Raw genomic sequence first — 26,880 nt, 5'->3', positions numbered from 1 at the left:
ATCAAATTCAGTTTACACCTTTTTGATGATGCATACTATAGAGGCGAGAAGATGAGGCCGGAAAATTAAGGCAACGCGTTTTCTTTATAATGGTTTTTGATACCAACCTTACTACAAACCTGGTAAAAATGACTGGCAGGCAGCAGAGGAAAGCCTTTTTTTGCCCTCCTATAAGCATACAAGACACGCTGCTGTGAGCAAGACATGCTGCAGCTGTACAATACATTAATTACCTGTAGCAGATCTATACAGGTGGAGCTGGGGAAGGTGGAGGGTTTCTGAAAGTGTGATGCTACTGCTACAGCTGACCAAGTATTTGAAGGTTGAGCAGCGAGTTCATTGGCTGTACTGATACAGCAGGAACCAATCAGCGGATTGAGTTAAGGACCTCTCAGCCTGCGCCATCTGTTTCATGACAGAACTTTGTATTTCTGCACAAAAGTATTGCATAAATAATATACACTACTGTCCATTTTTTACTGTTTTTGAAAGAAGTCTCTTATGCTCATCAATGCTGCATTTATTTGATCGAAATTACAGTAAAAACAGTAATATTGTGAAATATTATTACAATATAAAAATAACTGTTTTCTATTTTAATATTAAAATATGTATTCCTGTGATGGAAAAGTTGAATTTTCAACTGCAATTATTCCAGTCTTAAGTGTCACATGATCCTTCAGAAATCATTTTAAAATGCTGGTTTGGTGGTCTAGAAATATTTCTTATTATTATCAATGTTGAAAACAGTTTGCTGCTTAATATTTTTGTGGAAACTGTATGATGTGTCCTTGCTGAAAAAAGTATTAATTTCATTAAAAAAAAAAAAAATCGTATTGAAATTTTCATTACAGACAGACTGGCATACAAGAAAGCAAATTTTGTGGATAATTCCACCCACTCAAATCCTGACGTCAACCTTTAATCAGGACACTAGACTGGTCAGCTGGGAAGCGGGACTTCTGACCTCTACATGAAGGCTAAACCGGAGAACAGAGCCTGGCCACACTGTTTTCTAAGGAAAGGTTCATCTTTGAAGTGACACAAATGATGCCACTGTTGACCTTTAAATGTTAGAAGGGGGGGGGGGGGGGGGGGGGGGGGGGGGGGGGGAATCATCCATCTGACCTGAGAACAGTGTGGATTTCTGTGATAGAACTGTTTTGGGGTAGGTTAGTGGGTGTGAGAGCTTGTCTGAAACCAGTTGTGGGGATTTTAGATCAAAAGGAAACCATTCTTATTAGGCTACACACAGAGGAGAGAGAGGTGGCTTATAGGACATTAAATGTGCTGTGATTGGCCACTGTGCATTGAAAGAAATGATGAACAGACCAAACCGAAAACTTAGACATTCAGTTAATCACAGATGAGCATCTCCACCACAGATCATCCAAACAGGTAAGGGCAAAAAATCATCACAATACAGTTTGGTAACAGTTCACTATAATTCGTTAACATTCATTATTATTAATGCATTAGAGATCAACAATACTTTCACAGCTTTTATTAATAAAGGATATGAATTTCTACATGTAATACACCGTTGTATAAATTAACACAAATGTATTATGAACAAACATGAATTAACAATGAAAAATAATATTATTAATAAAAAAAGTCTATTTTTGAAAAAAAGTCTCTTATGTCACCAAGGTTGCATTTATTTGAAATATCATTACAGTTTATAATAATGGTTTTCTATTTAAATATATTTTACAATGTAATTTAGGCTATGCCTGTGATGGCAAAGCTGAATTATCACATCCTTCAGAAATCATTCTAATATGCTGATTTGACAAGAAACATTTCTTATTATCAATGTTGAAAACAGTTGTTTTAATATTTTTGTGGAAACCGATACATTTTTCTGTATTGTTTGATGAATAGAAAGTTTAGAAACTGCATTTATTTATTTAGAAATAGAAATCTTTTGTAACATAAATGCCTTTACTCACAGTTTTGATCAATTTAATGAATCCTTGCTGATAATATATTTATTATTAATTTTAAAAATGTAAAATATTAAAAATATTAATTAAAAAACTTTTGAATGGTAGATTAATAAGTACTGTAATAGGTTTAAATTTTTACTTCTATACTTAAATATATGCATTTTATTGTTTAGTTGTTGGTTAAAAGTATAGAAAATGTATGAACAACAGACAAAAAGCTGTCACTTGTTCAAGATTTTATCTTGACTGTGAGGTTAGGAGAACTGCAACAGTAAAGTATGATTATAATATGAAATAAGAATTGTGTTTTGATTTTTTTAAATAAGTGATGAACATTATTTTATTGAAGTGTCCAGTTGAAGATTGTTCTTGACTTATAAGTTGATAAATACAGTATTTTAGTAAAAATGTATCATTCAAATAATGTATGCTTAATTTTAAAGCAAATTAAGCATTCATTATTTGAATAATACATTTTTACTAAAATACTGTAATATAAATACTGTATTTATCAACTGATAAGTCAAGAACAATCAAAATAATTAATGAGTGGTTAAAGAGAATTGGTACCATAAAAAATATTCAGTAAAAATAACATGCATTAAAACTACTATATTATTACTTTTCAATAATTTTAGGCTCTTATTTGAGATACAGTGATTTAATAGAATTCTCTTTTCTTTTCTTTTTTCTTTTTTTTTCGAGTTAATTGCCTTGTAACAATACTTCTTGTATTAAATTCAATATAATGATCCGGTCTTTCTCAATATAAATACATTACTATTACTGTTGGCACATATAAATGTTTCTTAGATTTGTTTTAGTGTGTGACTTATAAAGGAAAATGCAAAACTTAACTCAATTTAAGCTGGTTATAATAATTTGCACAAGATCAAATATATTTATTCAAATGAGGATTATAGAAATGGTCATGTTGGTGTAAAATAGCATGACAATATTGTTGATTCATATTTTTTTTTTTATCATAGGTGCATCCTTATTCATGTATTAATGCACTATTTTATATAATTTTGTAGTACAAATAGTGCAAGTAGTGTGTCTGAAAATACCAATGATTAATGGGTTACAATGACCTTCACTTTAGAATACTGATCAGAATAATTAGTAGTTCCTTCTGAAAGATGTAGTAACACAAGTCATTACTATTTAAACCCTTACAAAAACCTCAAAAAGTATACAATGACTTCAGTCAATATTAGAGAGTAATCATGCTTTTAACTTTAGAATACTGATCCAAATCATTAGTAATTCCTTCTGAAGGATTTGGTAATACTTGAGTCATTACTAGAGGATAACCATTACCTTCACTTTAGAATTAATTACATTATGCATTATTGATGTTAATTATCAACCTAGTAGCTCTTAGTAGTTCTCTGAGAGGTATAGTAGTTATTGGTTAGCTACTGTAATAGTGAACTACCGCATTCAACTGAGCGCTATTACTTACTAATTTCTTAATCAGAGTTGCTTGTTAGTTAATAGTAGTTACTAAAATGTTAATAGCACGTTACTCATTTCTTCCTGTGTAATTATTCATTAATGACATAACTGTATTCCAAAGTGTTACCAAATAAACTTAGTATAAGTGTATAGTGTATAGTGCGTTAGTTAATACACGTTAAATAGTATTAAACGTGTATTAACTTTTTAAAACTGTTTTTTTTTTTTTCCAGCATTATCAATCACAATGTGGATCCTTCAGAAAGTACAGGCGGGAGCAGAAAGTCTTCCGATGCAGATTAATCATCTCATCAGCAAACATAAAGAGGAGATTTCAGCCAAGACCAGCATCCTCAATAAAATGCACTGCAACGTCCTCACACCTGATAAAATTCCTGACTTTTTCCTGCCGCCCAAGCTGACCAAGCACAGCCTCGTGGCAGACGCTGAAAAAATTGTGCAATGTCTGAACGAAGAAAAAAAAGTTCTCAGCTCAGCAAAAACATCATTGTCAAGACCAGGTATTGCCCAGCCACTGAGAGCGAGTCTAAACAAATCTACAGCAGCCTTGAACAAACTCAAACCCATTCCATATTCACTGAAATGCTACGAGTACGGTTTATTCGAGAGTCCGAACACGCGTCGCAAAGAGTCTTTGTTCCATTCGACACTTACCAGTTACACACTAGAACGAATGACCATCAAAACACCCAAATTTTCCTGTAGAGCAGCGCTGAAAGCGGCCAGCACTGAGAGTGACACGCCCTCTGCTGACTCCTCCCCTTATTCCACTCCTCCACCAATCAGAAGAGAGGATTTCACCAGCGAACAGTCATTGTCTGAAGATCCAGTTCAGGAAGATATTCAAGCCTCTAAAAATGAGAAAAATAAAGTTCACTCCACTCCTGACAAAAAGTCCATGTCAAAAGTGCATCACCATGCTAAAGTTATTCAAACGTCCCGTTGCACCAAACTAGCCCCGCCCATCCAGTTCCCACTGGACATGCTGCACTGCCAGGAACGCTTCCATCAGGAACACGTGCTTCCTCTTCCTCAGAGAGGCCGAGTGCGCATTTCCGCCTTCAGGTCCAGTGCGGCCAGGTGCTCTATGACAATTCGCATCCGCGTAGTCTCGGTGGAAGGCTTGAGAGATCCTGGTGACCCTCGACCTTTGACCTGCAGCTTGACCCTAAGCCTCACCCCAGGCAAGCTGCAGAGGCAACACAGCGCCAACATCAGGAACTGCCGCAACCCTGTGTTCAATGAAGACTTCTTCTTTCAGGAACCAGAGGAGCAGCAGGGCATTCTGGGAGATCTGGCCCTCAGACTGAAGGTGCTGGATAAGGCCTCAGGATTGGGCAGAGGAGTGGTGCTGGGAATTGTCATCAAACCTCTCTGTCAGCTACTGCCACTGTGAGACACAAACACTCAAAGAAACATGCTCCATATGTACAATTATTATTTTTTTGAATGGATGTCAATGGAGGAGAGGCTTCACTACGCTGAATAAATCGTTTTGGGGGGAAAACGGCTTATCATTTAACGAATCATCTGCCCATCGGCTAATCTTCAACATGTTTGCGCTTAATAATTTATTTTGGATTTATCTATTTTTAGAGTTTACACTTAAAAAAATGCTGTTTATAAGAGAAGTCACAGACAATTGCTTAACAGCTATGATTCAGTTTACAGCACTTCTCATTCATTTCTATGATATCCGCAAAAAATGACTGACTGTCAAACATCTCTGAATGAAATTCATTGATGTCAAGGTTGTAATGTGATTGGTTATCAAGGCACACATGATCCTGTGTCAGCCGGAAACTTCAGCCTCTGCTGCCACCTTAGCCTCAAGAAGAGGCACACCGAAACCCATTACCAAGTTCAGTCGATAACCGGAAAACCCATCTGCAGAAACCATGTAGAGATACACAGTTGGACCCCTTGGTTTTTTTACAGTGAGTCAGTCCCCTTTATGGTTCTGGAGAATTCCACCACTGGTATTATATTAAGGCACCCGTGGCTAGTGCAACACGACCCAGACCTATCCTGGACCACTGGAGAAGTCCTGAAATAAGGCGATAGCTGTGTCCCAGGATGTTTCCGTCATCTTCCTCGACCAGTACAGCCACTTCCGGTGAACTCGACGTCCATTGACAGCCCTGTGGAACAGCAATCTGTGGATATTCCAGTCTGCTATGCCCCTTTCAGTGACGTGTTCTGTCCCAAAAAATCGTCGCTGTTGCCTCCACACTGGCCATGGGACTGTACCATCGACATTATCTGGGTGAGCCAGTGCCCCATGGCAAAATCTTCCCTAAATCACTTCCAGGACAGGAGGCGATGGAGGAGTACATAGAAGAGGCTTCTTCTTTGTGGCAAAAAAGGATGGAAATCCTTTTTGTATTAACTACAGTATTAACTACAGAGCTCTCAACAAGATGACCGTCAAATTCAGGACACAGCTGAACTCTTGTTTATCCATGTGTTCCGGTACTATCGAATCCCAGAAGACATTGTATCAGACAGAGGTCCACAGTTCATCTCCCAGGTATGGAAGGCCTTTTAAAACTCCTAGGTGTGACCGTAAGTCTCTCGTCAGGTTACCATCATCAGTTGAACGGGCAAGATGAGAGGAAGATCCAGGAGATTTGGCACTTCCTGAGAACCTTTTGCCATGGCCACCAGAACTCTTGGAACCAATTTCTAGGCTGGGCCTAATACACGCAGAACTCTATTTGTCAGCCTGCCACCATCACTGGACTCAATCCCTTCAAGTGCGTACTCAGCTACCAGCCTACTGTTCCCACGGTCCGGGGGACCACCTGATGTCCCATCAGTCGATCATTGGTTCGGAGAGAGTGAGAGGGTCTGGGACACTGCACATCACCATCTGCAGAGAGCAGTGTGCAGACGAAGAACCCAAGCGGAAGTCTGGAGAGACGAAACACCAACATTCCAACAGGGACAGAAGGTTTGGCTCTCTACCCGTGACATCAAAATGCACCTGCCCTGCAAGAAATTGAGTCCCAGATATGTTGGCCCTTTTTCACCATCACCTGTCAGATCACCTCCCAGTCACCTACCAGTTAAAGTTACCTTTGCACTACAGAATTCCTCCTTCTTTTTATGTCTCCCTGTTGAAATCCAACTGTTGAAATCCAACCAACTGTGTCTGGTTTCCTACACAGCGGAACCCCCCCATTTAAATAAATTTTTTTCTTTCTATTTAGCTTTATTTTTGTTTCTGTTTTAGTAATTTTTCATGAACCTCAGATTTGTAAACGTTTTAGTTAACAATAACAACACTGGTTTATTCATTAGATGTCTGTCACATTCAAATATTCACTCACTGATGAATGATTCCAGTCATTTCTTTCATAGGCTACTCCACTCTTATTGGATAATATTGTTAGTTCATAACAAACGAAAAGTCTAAATTACCTTGGTGGGGCATGTTGTCACACTAAGAACCAGTTTGACACCGATTTGAGTGTCAGAAAAATACTAGGCTACTTTTTATTTTTACTTTGTCAGACAAATACTACATTACAGACTAAAAAACATATATATTTAATAGCCTATGTATTATATGCTATTTCATGGCTTTTCAGGTAAAACTACACAGTAAAACAAATGTGGAAACAAGATGTGACAAACTGCCCCAATATCAATGTGACAATTTGCCCTTATTCATTAACTGAATACAATCTCTGAACACAAGAGGGCGAGTGTGAGTTTCTGTGTCACATCTCAGGTTTGACTTCCTCAAGCACTCTGACTGCGATCTTTACAAAGTGTTTGACTAATTGAGATGATTATTACAAAGGTGTACAGTGTATGAACTTTCTTTTCCTCTCTCACACACAAACACACACGTTGCAGGAGTGCACATGCTGTAGGGCCAGTGTTAAGCAGATAGAAAGAGAGTCCTAATTAGTCCAATAAAAACCCAAGTGCCTGCTCTAATAGAAAGATAAATGTGCAGGGAGGCAGCACAGGACCTTTCCTTTAACTGCTGTCAACAGCCAATTAACTCTAAATGAGCAGTGTGTGCATCTCTGAACACTCATCAGACACTGGCTTAAAAAATGAGACTGCACGCATGGACACACACACACAAACACACACACACACATAAGCACGTTCACTTAGCTATCTAAACGGGGACATTACATAGACTTCTACTGGTAGCTAGTTATATATTGAAGTACTGTAACAAATAAATTGTACTTTCACAAATAAAGAAAAATATTTACTTTGTTGTCTTCCCAAAAGGAGTTTTTTCAGGTTTAACTTACTTATTACAAATGGTAAACTTGAAGATCACACTGCAAACAGTCAAGGGAGACTGGGGAAAGTTGTCACAAGGTTTATCTCAGGAACTATGAGGTTTTGAGACAAAAGTCCAATTCATTCTTAAATGTATGTTTTCTAGCAGTGTTTTTTGTGCTTTCAAACATTTAGTTTAAAACTCTCTTAAGTATTTTTTTTATTTTATTTTTTTTTTGTAAAAGGTACCACAATTATATCATCATATTTTTGCTGTAGCTGTTGGTAAATCAAAATAATAAAAACCACACTGAGATACATTTAGACAAAAATCAGTGAATAATTGAAGGCAGATTTTAACTAAAAGGTTGAACTGTGTGCTTAAAGATATTCTTCATAAATGTCAGGCCAGTGATGGTTTAAATGTAAAATATGATTTATTAATAATATATAATTTAACTTTATAACTTTAAGCTTATTAATTAAAGTAGTTTTTGTTCAAAATATGTGTGTGTCATATTTGCTTTTCATATATTGTTTAAAGGCCATTTATAGGTTGTTTAATTGAATATATATATTGTGTGTGTCTATACAGAATTAATAATAATAATTTAATTAATTAAAAAAGCAAAAATAATAAAAAATAATTTAAAAACATGGTGTCCACAGAATGTGTCTGTTAAATTTCAGCTCAAAATACCCCAGATCATTTATTATAGCTTGTCAAATTTGCCCCTTTTTGGGTGAGAGCAAAAACACACAGTTTTTGTGTGTGTCCCTTTAAATGCAAATGAGCTGCCGCTACACTTTTCACATTTCTGGGTTGGTAGATGCACTGGGGACCCGATTATAGCACTTAAACACGGAAAAATTCTGATTTTCATGATATGTCCCCTTTAAAAAAATATTTACTGTAGTAAAAAAAAAAAATATATAATAATAATAATAATTAATTACTGTAGTAAGATAACTAGTCCCTGTCTCCCATATATGTTTTTTTAGGACAGCTGAAAGTTGTGAAAAACTTTCAAAACTTCATAAAGGCCTTAAAAACACTGACACTATGGCTTCAGAATTCATGGAAGTAATCAGAGGAAGTAGTCAAGCCCCAGACAATCTGCTATATTGAGCACCATTAACACGGGACTTGGCTGCATCTAACAATCCTTGTTAAAAGGACAACCTCCAACCATTTCAATTAGCCCAGAGGGCAGTCCGAACGTGGCTGTCTTTTATTCGTGAATCACTAAGAAAGAGAGAGATTTAGTGATCAGCACTACAGCTCTGGTGACCTCTACTCATCTTTTGTTAATGCATGGCAGATGAGCTTTTTATTATGAGTCGGTGACTTATGGCTCGAGGTGTGTTGAAGGGGAAAGGCAGAAGGCACATGCCAAGTAATGAAGCTCAGCCCTGAAAGAAAAAATCAATGTGATTTCATTGAGCTCCAGCACCTGAGAGCTGCCATGAATTAAAAGCTACAGAACAAGAAACTATACTGTATAATGTCTTTAAGATCACTTCCAGATACTTGAAGATCGCAGTTTTAATCAGTCTACCAATAATGTTCAACATTCATGCATCTTAGTACAATTTTCATTGTTTCTAAATCTGAATACCTGTCATTTTTACTATTTCATTGTAGTCAACGGGTCAGTTTGATGTTTGCATTCAAGCACTTGTTTTAAAGGGTTCATCGGATGCCCATTTTCCACAAGTTGGTATGATTCTTTATGATTCTTCATGTAAAGTTTGTAATATACTTTGGTTAAAATTCCTCAATGGTTAAAACATCATCCTTTTTACCTCCTCAAAAACAGCTCTTTTCACAGCGACCCATTTCGGTGCATGTCTCTTTAAATGATAATGAGCAACTGCTCACCCCACCCATCTCTTCCATGGGGCGTATCACACAAGACACGAAAAGTGCTGCCTTGGCGGACAGTATACAAATGGCCGAGGGCAGAAATATGCTAATACGGGACAGTCTGTCAGTGGTCGTGGGCGGAGCATGAGCAATATGACATCATAGTGGTCAGAAAATCCAAACGGCTTGATTATTGAGAGTGTTTAGACTTTTTGACGAAAAAAAAGGAGTGAATGGATTTTTCATTGTATGGTGGTTGTGTCCACACACTGCAAAGACACATTTATATGCAAACACCATATAAAAGTGAATTTTGCATCCAATGACCCCTTTAAAGCTAAATTAGTAGTAATATTGTTGGTTGCAGTATAATGATGTCTCAAACTAAGGGATAGTTGAAATTTGAGGGGAAACAACACAATAAATACAAAGTTCTGTCATGAAACTCTAGATGGCACAGGCTAATAGGTCCTCAACCTTTATGCTCATAATCACATCATTATCTATAGGGCACAGCTGATTGGTTCCTGCTGTATCAGTAGCCAATGAGCTTGCGTGCTCAACCTTCAAATACATCGGTAGCATTTGCCTGAGCAGTGCAGCGCGCATTCAGAAACCCTCCACCTTCCCCAGCTCCACCTGTATAGATCCGCTACGGGTAATTCATGTACGCTATAGATCTTATGTAGCCCCTCCCCTTTTCAGCACTGCACTCGTTGTCTTTTGTCTTCCAGTCTGTATTTTCACAGTGATCTTGCGTATTTATGAATCTTCCCAGTCTACTGACATTTGTTAAGACATCTGCTTTAAACATTACAATCCTCATGATAACTTTCGTTAACTTTACAAGAAGTATATCCGCTTTACCAGCTAATTACTCCTCAACACCGATGCCATAGAAATATACAGAGCGACCGCAAAAACGGAAGTTCAAAGACAATATTCTAAAGATGGCTGCGCGCTTGTTTCTCTGGCGCATAACATAAGGCACTCTAAATTGTACAGCTGCAGCATGTCTTACTTGCTCACAGCAGTGTGTTGTGTAATGGCAGTAGCAACTCCCGTACTTGCTCTTGCAGCAGCAGCAATAACCAACAGCAGCAGCAGCTTATCAGATCTATTCCGCCAAGACCAACATATCAGCATTGTCATATCCATATCATCAACACTCCGAGAGTTGTCATGACAGAAATACTTTTAAAGACAATTTATTACGCTCACTGTTTTTTAGTTTAAAAATGAAAAATAATTATTCTAAAAATGAAAATGATAAAAAAGCAAGTAAATCTATACATAATGGTGTCTGAAAAGGACCAAAAATAAAGGATGAAGGCATAGTAAAAAGTTTCCAAGATGGTCAATAATAAAAGTAAACATGTTGAAAATAACCCCCTTGAAAAATGCACAAATTATTTTTATTTTTTTTTAAGTTTTTGAAAGGTCACTTTCAAAAACTGATGAAAAAAACCCCAGTAAAAACAGTAGGCCAAATATTGTGAATTATTACAATTTACCCAGACAGCAACATAGTGTCGGCCCAGATCCGGTCCACATGTGGTACGTGTGCAATCCACGTGTACCAGATGTGGGCCGGATCTTGGCCGACACTGTGTTGCTGTCTGAGTATTCATGTGATGTCAAATTGATTTTTTAGCAGCCATGACAAATATGTTCTATAATAACATTTCCATTAAGTAATGAAAACATTATTTTTAAATGTTCTCAGAATGTTACAAATTTCCTTTTTAAAAAAAAAATGTTTTAAAAATATATTTTTTTCGTGTTTTTGCGAAGGTCAACAAAATATTAAGGGAACGTTCCATTTTAGCATTTTAAAAACATTGTGGGAGAGTAGCTTTTTTAATGCTGAACATTTTTAAACCGAGTTGTAAGTAAAAAACGTTGGACAAACGTGCAACAAAACTATATATAAATAACGTTTTTGTGCTAACGTTTTGATAATGTTATTAAAGACTGTGTATACAAATATTCTATTAATTTTACTAGAAGAACATATTTTCATAACTTTGAGAGAACCTTGCAAAACATTAGCCAAAGTTCTGAGAACGTTTCCTGTTAGCAAGGGATTACTCCAGTCTTCAGTGTCACAGGATCCTTGTAATATGCTGATTTGGTGCAAGATACATTTCTTATTATGTATTGAAAACAGTTGTGCAGCTTAATATTTTTGTGGAAACCATGATATATTTTTATACGAAAGATGCAAGATTCTTTGATGAATAAAGTTCAGATATTTTGTAACATTATAAATGTCTTTACCAATGTTGGGGAAAGTTACTTTTAAAAGTAATGCGTTACAATATTGGGTTACTCCCTGAAAAAGTAACTAATTGCAATATTAGTTACTTTTCATGGAAAGTAATTACATTACTTTTGAGTAACCTTTTCTCACCTGGGCTGGACTTCACCAATAAAAAAGATAAAAAATGATTTTGCTTGTTAGTATGGTTGAATTGGATTATCAAAGGTCAGCAGCAAAGACAATGATTAATAAAGTGAGATTAAATACATAAAGTATATTTGTGTATTTTAACATATTTATAAATTGCAGCTTCTCGTAATATTCTGAGTTTGCATTTCACTGCTTTTATTCATTTTGAGGAATACTGAATCCGTTTTTGTTCAAGTGAGAAGAGTAAATGCATGTTCACATTAGTAGAACTACAATAACCATCATGTTTACACACAACGCCTCTGCACAATTTCTCTCAACATGAGGACAGAAGAGCTGTCAGTCAATAAAAAACTGGGAGAAAAAAACTTGCGTAACTTATATGAAAAAGTAATTCAGATATTTTGTTGAAAACATAAAAGTAACATGTTACTTTTACTTGTTCCTTGAAAAAAGTAATCTGATTACGTAACTTGTAATACATTACCCCCAACACTGGTCCTTACTGTCCATTTTGATATTTTTTTTGCTGATTTATTTTTAATCTTCCTGACTCCAAACATTGTAAATTTAATGGTGTGTGTTATCTGTTGTTGAGCGTTCTCCATCACTATGTCTAAATATGAACAAACAGCCTTCACACTAAAGCAACTTAACAGTAAAAAATACAAAGATACAAAGATTTCTAGAGACAGACAGATTAAACACTGAATATGTCAGTTCAATTATGTGTTATGAGGAATTAAGAAAATATATCAATTATAATATTATCAATCCACACTTGATTTGTGGCCAGAATTCTATCATTTCTAAAGAATTATACAGTTGCACTAAGTTGCTGTGCGGTTGCCGGGGCTCATGGTGGCGAGCCGCTTCATGAATTAAACGGTTCATTATGAAGGCTCGGTCTTTGCAGTCATTAAGACGGGCATGAATGTGTCACCTCCACCCCTGTTGAAGTCAGAGTAATTAACAATAATACCTCATATCAAATTCTGCTCCAGACCAGCAACTTCACGATGACCTCATTCCTATTCATCATACTTTCCATATAATCCATATTAAAGACTCAAGAGTTGAAAAAAAATCTGCATATCTTTCTCATCGAAAAGTCCTAGCACAATCATAATTGCGATAAGAAATGGTCACATATTTGCTTTAAACGGGAGGATTTTCTTCTTGGCGTGTTGGATTTTCAACAGGCGCTTACATATGCAAAATGTCCCATTTTGTTTGAAATTTACACTGCTGCTTATGGTAAAAGATGAATTTGATGTCTTTTAAGATGCCAAGAAATTCAGATGTCAACCGTCAGACTGTAATGAATCCTGAGAGTAATGAAGAGAGAGGAAAGCAAGTGCAAGAAAGAGAGACGGATCATTTTCACTGACTAGATATGATGTGGGTGTAGTTTTCACATCAGGCTGCCACTTGTGCATCTTATTTGTTCAGAGGGCAGGTTCAGCTCACTCCTGGTGTGAGTGTGTGCTGCAGCGCGCGTATGAAGACGTATAAAAGAGCCTTTGCCATGCTAAACAGTGACACTCTAAATGGCCTCCCAACTGGCAGCTTTTGTGTTGTGAAGAGGACCAGCTTCTCAACTTCAAAGGTGAAATTTATGTCAAGACGAGCAGGACAAAACAACTTTATCAAACGGCTGCTTTTGAAGTCATGCGGCCGTCTCCTCCGGCGCTTTATGTGAAGCACAGACACACACGCACACACATAGAATAACCTTTCGGCAAAGAAATCTATGGTCATCCCAATTCTTGGTCAGGGTTATTTTCATGAAATATAATATTATCAAAATATTAAGAAAGTGTCACTTCAATCAGGCATTCAAAAAACAGGCCACGGTTACATGAACAGACTGAAATGGAATTTTGCTTGTACACAAAACCATCTTGAAAGTTCATATAATTTGACTTAATTTAACTTTTTGTTCATATTAATTTTAGATTAATGTTTGATACTTTAAATGCAGGAAATATTGCGCAGGGAAAAAAAAAACATTTCTGCATATGCTTTACTTTTTAATATCAGGTTAGGTCTTCTTTACTGTACAAAAATTGCTGCCTTAAATTTTTAAGTACAATCAACTTGGATGTTTAAGTCATTTCAACTTAAATTATATTAAATTGACTATAACTTATAAAAAAAAGTTAAAAATTGCTTGAATTATTTTGATGAGTTAAAGCAATGTTAAAACATATGTTGTCATAACTTATTGATCATATTTTTTTACAGTGCACTTGTGGAGCTCCTAAAATATATACCTGGCCAAATTAGAAAGTTGCATTAAAAAAAACTGATCTCAGAGAATGAATCGACTCCAAAAGAAGATCAGACATGTGAACACAGGACTAAACGTATAAAGCAACACTCAACGTCAGGATGGGTTATGAGGAAAAGGCTCCTCTGCTGGACGGCACCATGTTTTCTGTAGTTTGGCAAACAGACTCTTTCGTCTCTGTGCCTTGGAGCAACAATTGTCTTAATGTTCCAAAATGGCGAGGAAGCGAATCCATTACTATTAAGCTCTTTATGCTTGTGGATGTTCAGCCACTGTCTGTCAGGATTCACCGTTCAAAATGTGGATTGTGGAACACAATATTGTAAATATTCTGTGAAAGCGCATATTGTACTAAATAATATAAAAAATATTTCCTATTCATAAAAAAATCTATTTTGTATTAAACAAAATGAATTTACAGATACATTAATTTAAATGTGTTTTAAAGAATGTTATCTATTAGCTACTACCTTACACATATGCGTAGCATATATGTCTTTAATTTTACATATATAAGAGTAGGCTACATATAAATATACAGTATATAAGAGTAAATACAGCTTGGAGAACTAACAGATAGAAACAAATGAGAAAAAGTCACATAGAAAAAAAGACATTCCACTGCACAGAAACTGGATTGAAGTGTGATTTTACTCTAAAAATACTTCATTTACAAATCTTATACAGTTATACTGTTTTTCGAAACTCACATGCCACCTTAAAACAGCACACTTAAACCAGGCCTGCTTTTGGTCACTATAATTGTCTATTTGATTGTTTCATTTTCATAAAATATTTCGATGTCGTGTTAGTAAATACCACGAGTGCAATTCAAAAGCTGAAATTGATTATATTCTACACATATTTACATGTATAACATTTATGGTAATATATAAGAACATTTTAACATAAATGTATTTTCTATTTTACACAAATACAATAATTTAGCAAAATTCACTTTGGGTTTTTTCACGACTCTCTCTCAGACAGAGAAATCCTCTTCACTGTTTTACCAGCGTCATTCAAGCATGCAAGCCATAGTCGTGTGCAAACACACCATTTTTAAATTCATTTTACAGTCTGTGTATCTTTAATGTTTATAAGGCTTAATTTTTACATGTTTACATCAGATACATGTTTTTCCTTATACCAGTTTATGCAGTCCTTTGTACAGTACACAGTTTTTAAAAGAAGTTCAAACATGTACACATACCTCATCATTCAACAAAGCAGAAAAACGCAGAGCCGAATATGACAACCTGCATTCTGCATAACATAAACTATCGTCTGAAATACACAGCCATAAAAGCTTATTTAACACTTTTTTAAAGGACAGTGGCAGATCTTCTGGAAAAGGCTCGGCATCTCGAATCAGTCCACAGCCGTCCCCAAAAGCATGCTCTACGTACCCACCGGTCCTTTTTTCTGGCTCAGGACTGCAGGAGAGCATGATGGAGAGACCCGCTTTTTTCCTCAACAAGAGTTGTTGCGTCTCTCTCCATCAGTGATGCGCTTCTCGGGCACAGCTGCGTTACTCCCGGCGTCATGCCAGTCAAGGAGGGGACCGTGCCCAGGGTCGGCGTGGGTTTGATGGGCACTGGCACGGCGGGCATGCTCTGGGTTCCCGGGTGGTGATGGTACAGCCCCTTCACCGCCACACTGAACGGCGGGTAGTCTGACGACACCGGCTCGGACAGCATGCCAACGTGCGGCCACACGGAGTTGACCATGCCGCCCACGGGCACGGGATAGCCGAGGTGATGCATGACCGACGCAATGGGCAAACCGCTTGCCATCACTCCTTTATAGTCTCTGCCAATCAGGCTCTCGATGGCGAACGGGTGCTTGAAGCCGCCGCTCTGCCCGCCGCCAAGCGTGTAGCTCTGGAAGTGAGAGAGGCGGCCCATGGTGCCCAGGTACTCCGGATGTCCCACGCCCAGCTTGCTCGAATGGTGGTGGGATTGATGCAAGGGGTGCTGGGAATGGTGAGAGTGGTAGGAGTGCAGCACGGGGCCACTCTTGCAAGCCGAATGCTCCACCCGCAGGAGCTTGAACCGCTTGCGGCGGCGGAGGAAGCTGCCGTTCTCGAACATGTCTCCACAGTCTGGGTGCAAGGCCCAGAAGCTGCCCTTGCCCGGTTGGTCGGGGCGCCGGGGGATCTTGATGAAGCAGTCGTTGAAGGAAAGGTTGTGCCGGAGCGAGTTCTGCCAGCGCTGAGTGTTCTCACGGTAATACGGGAAGCGGTCCATGATGAATTTGTAGATGTCGCTGAGGGGGAGCATCTTCTCCGAGGAGCTCTGGATGGCCATGGCAGTCAGAGAGATGTACGAGTACGGAGGCTTCTGGTCACTGTAGGAGTTTTTGCCTGGCCGAGGCATGGCTTTTAAAAAAATGATGTGCTATAACACTCAGAAGCAAGCCAGCATATCGTCCATTTCAATTAAAAAAGAAAATCATTCAACGTGCTATTGCTTTGATTTTACTTCATCTGTTTGTTTTGAACGTTTACATAACACGAAAGTCATGGAAACAGTTTAAAAGTCAAAATCCACAGGATTAAGGCAAAGCCAAAGTATGTCAAAGAAAACGGGACCGTTTTGAAAGTTACCTCTCTAAATGATACTCCGCACACGCGCGCGCGACACCTGCGTTCTCTCAGAGCGCGAGAAGTTCTCCCGGAGGATGCGCGCACTCGGCTTTGACTCGCAGAAGATCCGCGACGCTTTTGTAAGAATGGCAGAGGTCCAGACCCCCCGCTAGTTGCGTTTTATTATGATGACACTGACTTTAGGACGAATAAGGGGTAAATAGGGGGAGGGTCTGACTTCATATGCGTTTAGTCCTATTCATCTGTACCAATCAGAGGCAAAGAGCAGCGCGCGCACTAATGAGTCTGATAATGATAACACACACTGCAAGACTAATGATGTGAATGTGAAATATCCATATACTGTTTATGGAGAGTTATTAGAATTGTTTTAGATGTCCCGAAGTCTATAAAATCTAACTTTTTGGAAGTTTACTTAAACGAGAATAGCCTTTAATATTTAACGTGTGTTGTTCGCTGTCAATGCAATGTCAAATTGTTTTCAGTGTACAATTCACCTTCAAATATTGAGCTAATTTCAACGTACAAAAAACAAGTAAAAAAATATTGTGAACAAAGGGACATTCTATTTCCTGTGCAAACTACATTATTTATATATATTTTTTTCCCTACATTGAAGTGTTTTATTTTGCATATAACACTGTTTGGTTATTGTACAGCATTATTTTAATGTATATGAACCCTGATGGGGATTTGTGTTTTTGTGAGTAACACTGTGCTCTGTCTCATTACAACACAGTTGCTGAAGAGATGCTGATAAACTTCCATTATACCACCTGTGTTATTACAGTAGGATTATGAAAGTCACTAAAATTCCATCTAATATTTTTTCTGTTATAGATGAGACAAAAATTTACAGTGAGGGTTTCTCATTATTATTTGTTCTAAAGATGTTTTAACATAAAAAAAAAATGAACCAGGCAAGAAGAATATGCTCATTTAGAATTATTTATTTATTTATTTATTTACATTTTTCTTCACACACTTTCTCCAGCATATCTTACGGTTGCACAAACTTCGGTTTGTTAAGTTTAATCTATTTCAATTCGGTCATGTAACCTAATATTAATTGTAAGTTGAAATAACATTATTCTTATGAAATTCATAATATTAATATACAGATGAGTAGCTTCAGAAAGAGATGCGCATTTTTGTTCATTAACTGTTAGTTTGTTAATGTTACAGGCAACTTTTAAAGTCTTTCAACTGACACAGTTCTGTATAACTAGCTCTTGATTGCTACACATAGCTTATCAAATAAAGGTTTGGGGTTTTTTTGCTCACAAGCAAATTTTAGAAATGTGTTTGGCCTTTTCTCACCCCTGAAGCTACAAATAAACGGTGTGAAAAATAAAAAGTAAAATATTTGTCATAGCATAATTCAACCAGGATCAATCAAGATTGGTCCAGTACTGTGAAATGTGGAGAGAGATAGCAGAGAGAGAAAGGGAGCCTACCCCCCCCCCCCCCCCCCCCCCCAAAAAAAAAAAAAATTATATATATTTTTAAAAACCAATCCATAATTTTGCTTCCCTGAATATGATCCATCATAAACTGCATAATATGTAACCTTGTCATAACTTGACACCAGCATAAAAACGTTGCTAACATAATTATATACTATTTAACTCCTTTCTCTTGAGTAATTTCAGGTAAAACATTTATGACAAATCGTTCAAAAGCGGAAGGCGCACGCGTTTGCACGCACCAAGCGCGCGCCAGTTTTTCACCAAGCTGGAGTCAGAATCAACCTGTCAAGCTGTTTGCTCTTTGCTCGTATTTCACAAGGATAAACACTTCCCCACCACCCCCGAGAACAGGTACTCCGGTAAACAGAATAACAAAAGCTCCGGCGCTCTTGTGCGGCCAGGTGTCACGGCACGATCCCACCAGGCGCCTTCTTACTCGGGTTCCCGGCGGGTCGCGAATACATTACATTAATTAAGCCTTCAGTGATTTACCTTCCTGAGAGAGATGTCCAACAATATAATTAAAGGCGTAGTGGTTATATTAGCGATGAATATTCAAAACCGTGTCAATTAATTAGCCAACAGATCTTTCTCATTTTGTTCCTGAAGAGCTCCGGTGTTTCTCTAGTTTAAAGGGTCACCGGCGAACGAGGCGCATGCATATTTCACACCCGGCGCCATTATCCCCCAGGCTTAATGTCTTTTGAAATGCAACTTTAGCTCCGGACCGCTGACGAATAACGTGTGTTTATACGCGCCTTTGACACGCGAATCATGCGGAGCGCTTGGCACCGGAAGGCCCCTGCGCGAGGCTGCAGCGGGAGCGCGCGTGTTCCTCCTCACCGTGTTGTTTAGATCAATATTAAACCTGCTCCCACAAAGCGCGGTGTTAAGTAGACAACACGCTGATATGCATAAGAAATTAATTAGACGGGTTTTCTCTGCATTCAACTCCTGGACAAATAACAACTTGTAAAGTGCACCTTCTGGGCATATTGAACATATGCTGGAATTAGCCTTAATTGACTAATTACATAAATTACTCATTAATTTTACAGCACATCAATTATAAAAGATATATCAATTAATTTTGCATAAATTAAGGGCTGAACGTGGCAAAAACGGAGACGGGGAGATGAGCGCGCGAGGAGGGGGTCGGCTAAGGGCCGCGAGGCGAGGGTGGGGGGTCGAGGGGGTGTTTCGTCTGTTTGTTCCAAGATGCTAATAATTATTTTTTCAGCTTTGGGCGAGAGATTCTGACTCTCGTCGTACAATAGGAAATGGAGAAACCCGCAATCACGGTTGTAATAATAATAATGTTAAAGACCCCTTACTAAGTGAGCATATAGCGTTGCCGCAAGGACGAAGCATTTAAATCAATTAGAGTGGTCCTATTGGGAAATGAGACTTTGGCACCAGCAAGAGGACTTCATGGCCACCAAATGATTTATTGATGCCGATTAACATATGATCGCTTTAAGTGTGACGAGGAAGTCCTCCCATAAGTTAAGGTGATCTGTTTAATGTCTTCATTTTAAGATGGTGCTGCATTTCAAAGTTGATAGATTCTAGATCAATTGCATCAGGGCATATGCCGAGTTCTCAAAGTAAAAGTTATATGTGAAATGCTATAAGAGATATTTCAAGGATCAACCCTAAAGCAAAGTTTTAATATGCTTTATCTGTCCATAAACTCACGATATCTTCAAGATGTCGCACTTGAAGTAGATTTAGATAATTGTCCTTCCTTTCCATTCCCTCTGGTCTATATATTTATAACAGACAAACTCATTCATCTTCCTACCTGCAGATCAGGCCGACATACACAATTGAGTATAAAACCCATTCACATACTTAATATGGAATATACATTTTGGTTTTCTGTATTTGTATTTTTTTCTCTCTTTCGCTCGCTTCTCTCTCACTCACACATACACATTAAAACTATCTATCTCTCTCCCCTGGTGAGAGCTTAGTGAATCGTGCAGTTGGCAGAGTCTGTCTCACCCGCCACATACACAGACACACACACGTACGCACACACACACACAGAGACACGGGGGCCCACAGTCAGTGGCCCTTACCTACCACAACCCTTTCCCTTTAGCAATCCATTCCTTACCTTCCACAATTCATTAACTATCTTATTTCGTACCTGCATCAACATAATCCTGCTATTTTCATAACTGCTGTAATTCATTTCCAACAGACCTTCAAAAATCTATTTGATTCTTTATGAGCTAAACACACCGTAGTGAAACTTTGGCGTCCGGTAAAATCTTCTTCAGCTCAAAATGTATTTGTTATATGTATAAGTTGTAAGTGATGTAGTGAATCAAACCTTGTTAAAAAAAAATACATACATATATATATATATATATATATATATATATATATATATATATATATATATATATATATATATATATTTTTTTTTTTTTTATAATGATAATAATAATAATAGTAATAATATATAGGTCACATTTTATTTTACAGTGTCCTTGTTACTTATGTTACATGTACTTACCATTGTAATAACAGTAAATTATGCATAATTACATGCAACTAACCCTTAACCAAATCCTAATCCTACCCTAACCCTATAGTAAGTACATGTAGTTACTTAATGTTACTTAGTACTTAAATGTATAATTACAGTGTAACAAAGGCACCTTAAAATAATGTGTAACCCCTTAATAAAAATACAACTATTTTAATAATAATAATAATGCATTATTTCATATTATATTAGGTTACACTTTATCCGATGTCATGTTACAGTGTAATTATACATTTAAGTACTGATTAATAATAATTAACAATGTACTTACTATAGGGTTAGGAGTAGGTTGTGGTTAAGGTTAGTTGCAATGTGATTATGCACAATTTATAGTAATTGTAGCAACTACATGTAACGTGTAGCAAGGACACTAAATATCCCAGACAGCAACACAGTGCCGGCCCAGATCCGGCCCACATCTGGTAGGTACACACGTGTACTAGATGTGGGCCGGATCTGGGCTGACACTATGTTGCTGTCTGGGATAATATAATCAAATATCAGTAGTAATACTAGTATATTCAAAGCTTGTGGAGCTTCAATAGGCGATATGGTTATTGTTTGAGGAAAAAAAAAAATGGCTATATTCAGGCTATTTTTGTAGAGGCTATATTTGACATATATATCCAATTCATTGATGGAAAGTGTTGCATTAGCAGGTTGTGAGAAACAAACGAGAGCTGATGAGAGTTTTTAATTTCAGTGACCACCACTAGGTCAGCATCTTATCATACATGTTGAATCCTACAAGACTTGGGTAAACACAAGAAAACAGAGACAACTTAACACAATCTCCCCCCAGCCTCACGACCACGAGCGCCACAACTAAATTAACAATGTGTTTAACAACGCGAAAGATAGACATCCTTCTTAATGCGTGAAAGAAGTTCATGTGGAAACAGAACTGTGCGATAACGACCATTTGTCGGGGCTGCGAGGGCCTCAGAGTTCAAGAGAGACGGTAAGCGAAAGCCCGCTTCCTATCCGAGGGGTGTCGAGCACGGCCCCGCTATGCTTGTGGGTGGCGGGCGAGAGACATCGTCTCTCTCCAGCGACGATGCTCTCGCTCGCCCCTCTTCCGCTTCCATTCACAGCTCTCCCCCTCCAACTCCTAATGTCCCCCGTAACACTCACTGTTCTGATTTTCATAAAGTCGTTCTTCTCCTCTAAGCTGCCCAGTGTGTGATACCGGGATATGTGTAAAATAAATGATGTATATAGCTGTAGGGGGAAGCCTTCCTCCCCCAGAACTACCTTAGCGTCCAGGGAACATTGAACATTAGATCCTCGTTTAGTGAATAAATAAGCATTCAACTGAATGGCAGTGTTCGTGTTGGACTTTTTGTGCATATTTTACCAGAAAAGGAGCTAGGCCATTAGGGAGTTAATATCAAATAAATCTCCACTGGTCGACTGGCAGAAAGGGACCGGCGGCTCTGTAGCGCCCTGTTGGGTTACTAATGACCTGAGCGGGCTTCAAATGAAGCCGTCATATGCATGTCATTTGCAGTATGTATATATTTATATATTATCTTCTAATTGTGTTTGAGAAGAGAACAAAGCCACGAGCGCAGCATTTAGGATCAGGCCGTAAATGCTTTACAAAGGACTAAATAAGCTTGCTTTGATTAGTGCATGTGTGTGTGTGTGTGTGTGTGTGTGTCCATGTGTGTGTGTGTGTCCATGTGTGTTTGTACAGAATGATACTTGCTCAGTCAAGTGTGACAATAACCATGGAAGTCTGACTCAAGATCGCAGTACTTTAGAAGGCCATAAAACACGCTAAGCTGAGACAGTATTTTGTTTCTTAGTAGGATTCACTGATACCGGTAAGCTGATATATATTTTCATGTTGATAACTGATAAATTGCTGATAGTATTTCGTCTAAATACATTAAAAAATAAACTAAAATATAAAATCAATCTTTCTTAACAAGTCAATTTAGGCACCACAACATTAAAATATCTGTATGAAAATAGAAAATCAAATTGACATCTGCTAAAGTGTCAAATTATTAGTGTTTGTAAAGATTAAAGGGTTAGTTCATGCAAAAAATTTAAATGAATAAATCTGTCATCATTTAGTCACCCTCATGTCGTTCCGAACCCATTCAACTTTTGTTAATCTTTGGAACACAAATGAAGATCTTTTTGATATCCGCTCATCATTTTTGTCTATCCATTGAATCTATTCACGCAATCAACATTTTCAAGCTTCAAAAAGTTCATAAAGATATTGTAAAAGTAATCTATATGAAGACCCAATCGCTTTATATGATGAACAGATTTAACAGACATTTATTCATAGAAACATTGATCAACGCACATCAGATATGGGAAGCTCAAAAGTGCATGTGATGGCTGTTGATTTTCAATGGAATGAATACATAAAATGATGAGAGAATATTAAAAATATCTTCATTTGTGTTTCGAAGATGAACAAAAGTAGGTTACACTTCATTTTAAGGTGACATAGTTACACTGTAAAAAAAATTACATCCCCAAGTCAAAAATTTCAAGTGACCGATAACATCTAAATTTTTCAATTAGTCTGACGTATTTTTTCTCATTGAGCCAATGTTAACAGACTATTGCAGCAAGAATTTCACTTGGGCCAATTAAAAAATTTAGATGTTATCGGTCACTTGAAATTTTTGATTTGGGAGGGTTTTTTTTACAGTGTACATTGTACTTACTCAAATAAGTACTGAGTAATATTAATTAAAGGGATTGTTCACCCAAAAACGAATATTGTTTAATTATTTAATCACCCTCAAGTTGTTCCAAAACTGTATGAGTTTCTTTCTTCAGCTGAACAAAAAAAAAGATATTTTGAAGAATGTTGACCAGACAGTTGATGGGTCCCATTGACTTCCATAGTATTTTTTTTCTACTATGGAAGTCAATGGCTATACCATCAACTGTCTGGTCAACATTCTTCAAAATATCTTCTTTTTTGCTCAACAGAAGAAAGAAACAGGTTTGGGACAAGTTTAGGGTGAGTAAATAAGGACAAAATCTTTTCATTTTTGGGTGAACAATCCCTTTAAATACAAATCCCTTTAATTTACTATAGAGTTACGGTTAGGGTTTGGATTAGGGTTAGTTACTTGTAATTATGCATAATTTACAGTCATTACTATAGTAAGTACATGTAGTAACGTCACGTCACCAAATGAAGTGTTACCCAAATGTTTCAACAGTCTGGAATGATATGAGGATGAGTAAAAGAGGACTTTAAAAAAAAAAAAAAAGTAAACTATACCTTCATTTTGGTGAACTATACCTTTAAATTTAAGTGAGCATTACATGAATATAAAAGCAATCTAAAAGTAAAAATAGGATAAATAAGCATGAACAATATCCAGTATCAGTCAAATACTGGATATTGAATACAAATCTTCACCGTCTATTAACTTTTTTACTTGGTAATGAGAACACAAATTCTACTTGACAACAGTCAGTCACCCACTCTTTATAGAAAACATACAAGTTTTTCCTTTCTTGTTCTTGCAGCTAATTAAAACTTAAGAAAAAAAATCAAACAATGAGGCCTAGTTCTCTGCGGAGCTTTGGAGCCATCTGGAGCTCTCGCAGCCCCTCTCGTTTCTCTCCATCTTATGTGAAATTAAATATGCACAAGAGAAACAGCTTAGTGAATAGTGTTGCACTTTCAAATAGAATTTTCAAACAACCAGGCCTACTAAAACACTCAATGAAATCCTTTCATTGTAGCTGATTAGTTACAGTCAAACTATCACTATGTACACAGCACACACTGTGTAATTGATAACTATACAGTCCTTGAAACGATTATTGCGTCAGTGTGTAACGGGGGTGATTAACCAACGATTTGTTTTTTTTCCTGTACACAGTCATCCTTCCTGTCTGAGGAAAATGTTCACAACATATTGGCCTTAGCGTGAATCACTAGATTAATAATTAATGATTATAGATTAATGAAATAAACATTCACCTTTATGAAAATTCAAGTTCATTTTCATCTGGTAATTGGAATTAAACATGAATAATAGTATAAGTTTGTGTGTAAAAAGAGCAAATTCAGATTGGTGGCAATGTGATTAGCTCATTAGCATTTTAGCATAAACTCAAGGCTACAGAAACTCTCAGTAATTGAAACTTTTAAACCTTTACTCTTTTTCCCACATTCTTACAGATAGATAAAAATCTCATAAAAGCAAAAAGCAGGGCACATATTATGATGGGAGCAGATCTGAGGTTTGAAGCTAACCATGGTCCAGTAATTAGCATGTGCAGGCGCTGCGTTGGTTAGCAGTCCTCGTGCTGAGGAGTTGATGAACTGTGCTAGAGATAAAACCCTGGAGCCACACACAAATAAATCTGTCATTTCACACGTTATCATATTCATGAGCGTGTGAGTCTGAGTGTGTATCTGTGTGTTTGTGTGTGTGTGTGTGTGTGTGCGTAGCACATTACAGATGTTACAATAAGCCTACTTGTGTGTCTCAAATGTGCTAGCTATTTGGGAAACGATTGCTTTTCAGACCAGAAGTTTTTGGGTATTCTTTTCCCCGGGAGTGAGTCTACATGCTGCTAGTGTTTTTGCCGTTTGGGCGAAAATGAGCGAAGAGCTAACGATGTTTGTCATGTGTCTCCAAGCCGCCTGTTTGTTTATGCTAGGCCAGTTCTGCCCAGTGCTGCCTGTAAATAATTACCCACCCTAATTATGGCCTGGAGTTAGCAAGCGCGCTAAATGCTTTTCTGATGAGTACTGCCCTGGGTTAGCAGGTGCTGGGTGGCCCTCCTAGGGACTCAGATTGAAGAGGGGGCCCATATTCCTCCCTCGGGTCCCACAGGCGAATGGGTCGTGTCGCTTCCACATACCCCCCGAAGAATAATGTGTTTTACGCAGGGGGGCGGTTCTCCACACAGGGGGCGTAACATTGTGTGCAGCTTGCCCCTAGTGTGAGATCCATTACGCTGGCCTTAAGATCGCCTTGTTTTTAAGGACCTTTGTCATTAAGACGTGTCTTGCTGATAGAAATCAAAATGAAGCGGTGAAATTCACTGGAAAAATGTCATCTAATCCAAAGTCCTTGTGGTGATAATCAGGGGAATCATGCAACTAAACTTGACAGCCAGTTATTGTTTTATTATTAATTTTGTATGGTTTTGTATTATTTGACATTTTAATAGTAACTTCTGTGGAGGGTGAATAGATTTGATTAAATTTGATTCCAATGTAATTCAGACTGGTTAGATTCAGATTATGATTCATTTGGGTGTACTTTCCACATTCTGCTTAGTGCTTACAGAAGTGAATTCTCTCTCTGCTAATGCTGTAAATTAAACATGGTGGTATTTCAGACTAATTAAAAATAACAGGCTCTTCAGTCACAGTAAAATCAAAATTGACCATTTTTTATGGAATATTGTAATATTTATTATACTGTGCTTTATCTGTGCACATCATTATCTAAATTAAAATAACTTCCCCTTCCATTTGCAGTGACATCTCTTTTCTTCTCTGTTTACTGGTGCGAGGGCGGGAAAACCTGTTTCTCACATGAGATCGCAGCAATAGCAAACAACAATGATCTAATCAATTACCAATGGACAAAATCAAGTCCTACCCTACATTTTTTCTTGTTCGAGAAGCAGTTTCACTTAACTTCACAAGTTAAGAACAATTAAAATCAGAGTACACTATTTCATACATTTAACTTAAAACCTTCATGTAATCTCAATGTGAACACTTTCGTTAGTATTAACTTACAATTTTAACAAGCTAGTTTGCTAACATACTATTATGTTATCATGCTAACAATAGTACGTTATACATCACTTGCTGCATGAGTGCAACAATATAAAGATTTTATTTGCTCTCAAATCAAGCCACATGCACCACTTGTCACCATGATGGTAAAGATCCTAAAACCAACATTAACAGAAATTCTTCTAAATTAGCATAACAAAACATTATTAATACTCAATCTCCCACTT

The 26,880-nt window shown here is 37.4% G+C and overlaps 2 protein-coding genes across 2 annotated transcripts; one reads left to right on the top strand and one right to left on the bottom strand.

Moving 5' to 3' along the window:
- Positions 1-1,190: 1,190 nt before the first annotated feature.
- LOC311066513 (C2 calcium-dependent domain-containing protein 4C) lies at positions 1,191-4,830 on the top strand (the record flags this gene model as incomplete). The annotated part of the gene is made up of 2 exons (XM_084087740.1): positions 1,191-1,398; positions 3,647-4,830. The coding sequence occupies exon 2, from the start codon at positions 3,661-3,663 to the stop codon at positions 4,828-4,830; it is 1,170 nt and encodes a 389-aa protein (XP_083943866.1). The 5' UTR covers positions 1,191-1,398; positions 3,647-3,660.
- A 10,858-nt stretch (positions 4,831-15,688) lies between these two features.
- On the bottom strand, positions 15,689-16,636 carry foxb2 (forkhead box B2; the record flags this gene model as incomplete). The annotated part of the gene is made up of 1 exon (XM_084087219.1): positions 15,689-16,636. The coding sequence occupies one exon, from the start codon at positions 16,634-16,636 to the stop codon at positions 15,689-15,691; it is 948 nt and encodes a 315-aa protein (XP_083943345.1).
- Positions 16,637-26,880: the final 10,244 nt, after the last annotated feature.

This window comes from Abramis brama (genome assembly GCF_963993115.1).
Source record: "Abramis brama genome assembly, chromosome: 16".
Taxonomy (NCBI): domain Eukaryota; kingdom Metazoa; phylum Chordata; class Actinopteri; order Cypriniformes; family Leuciscidae; genus Abramis; species Abramis brama.
The sequence above is the reverse complement of the archived record's forward strand: the minus strand, read 5'-3'. Positions and strand labels throughout refer to the sequence as shown.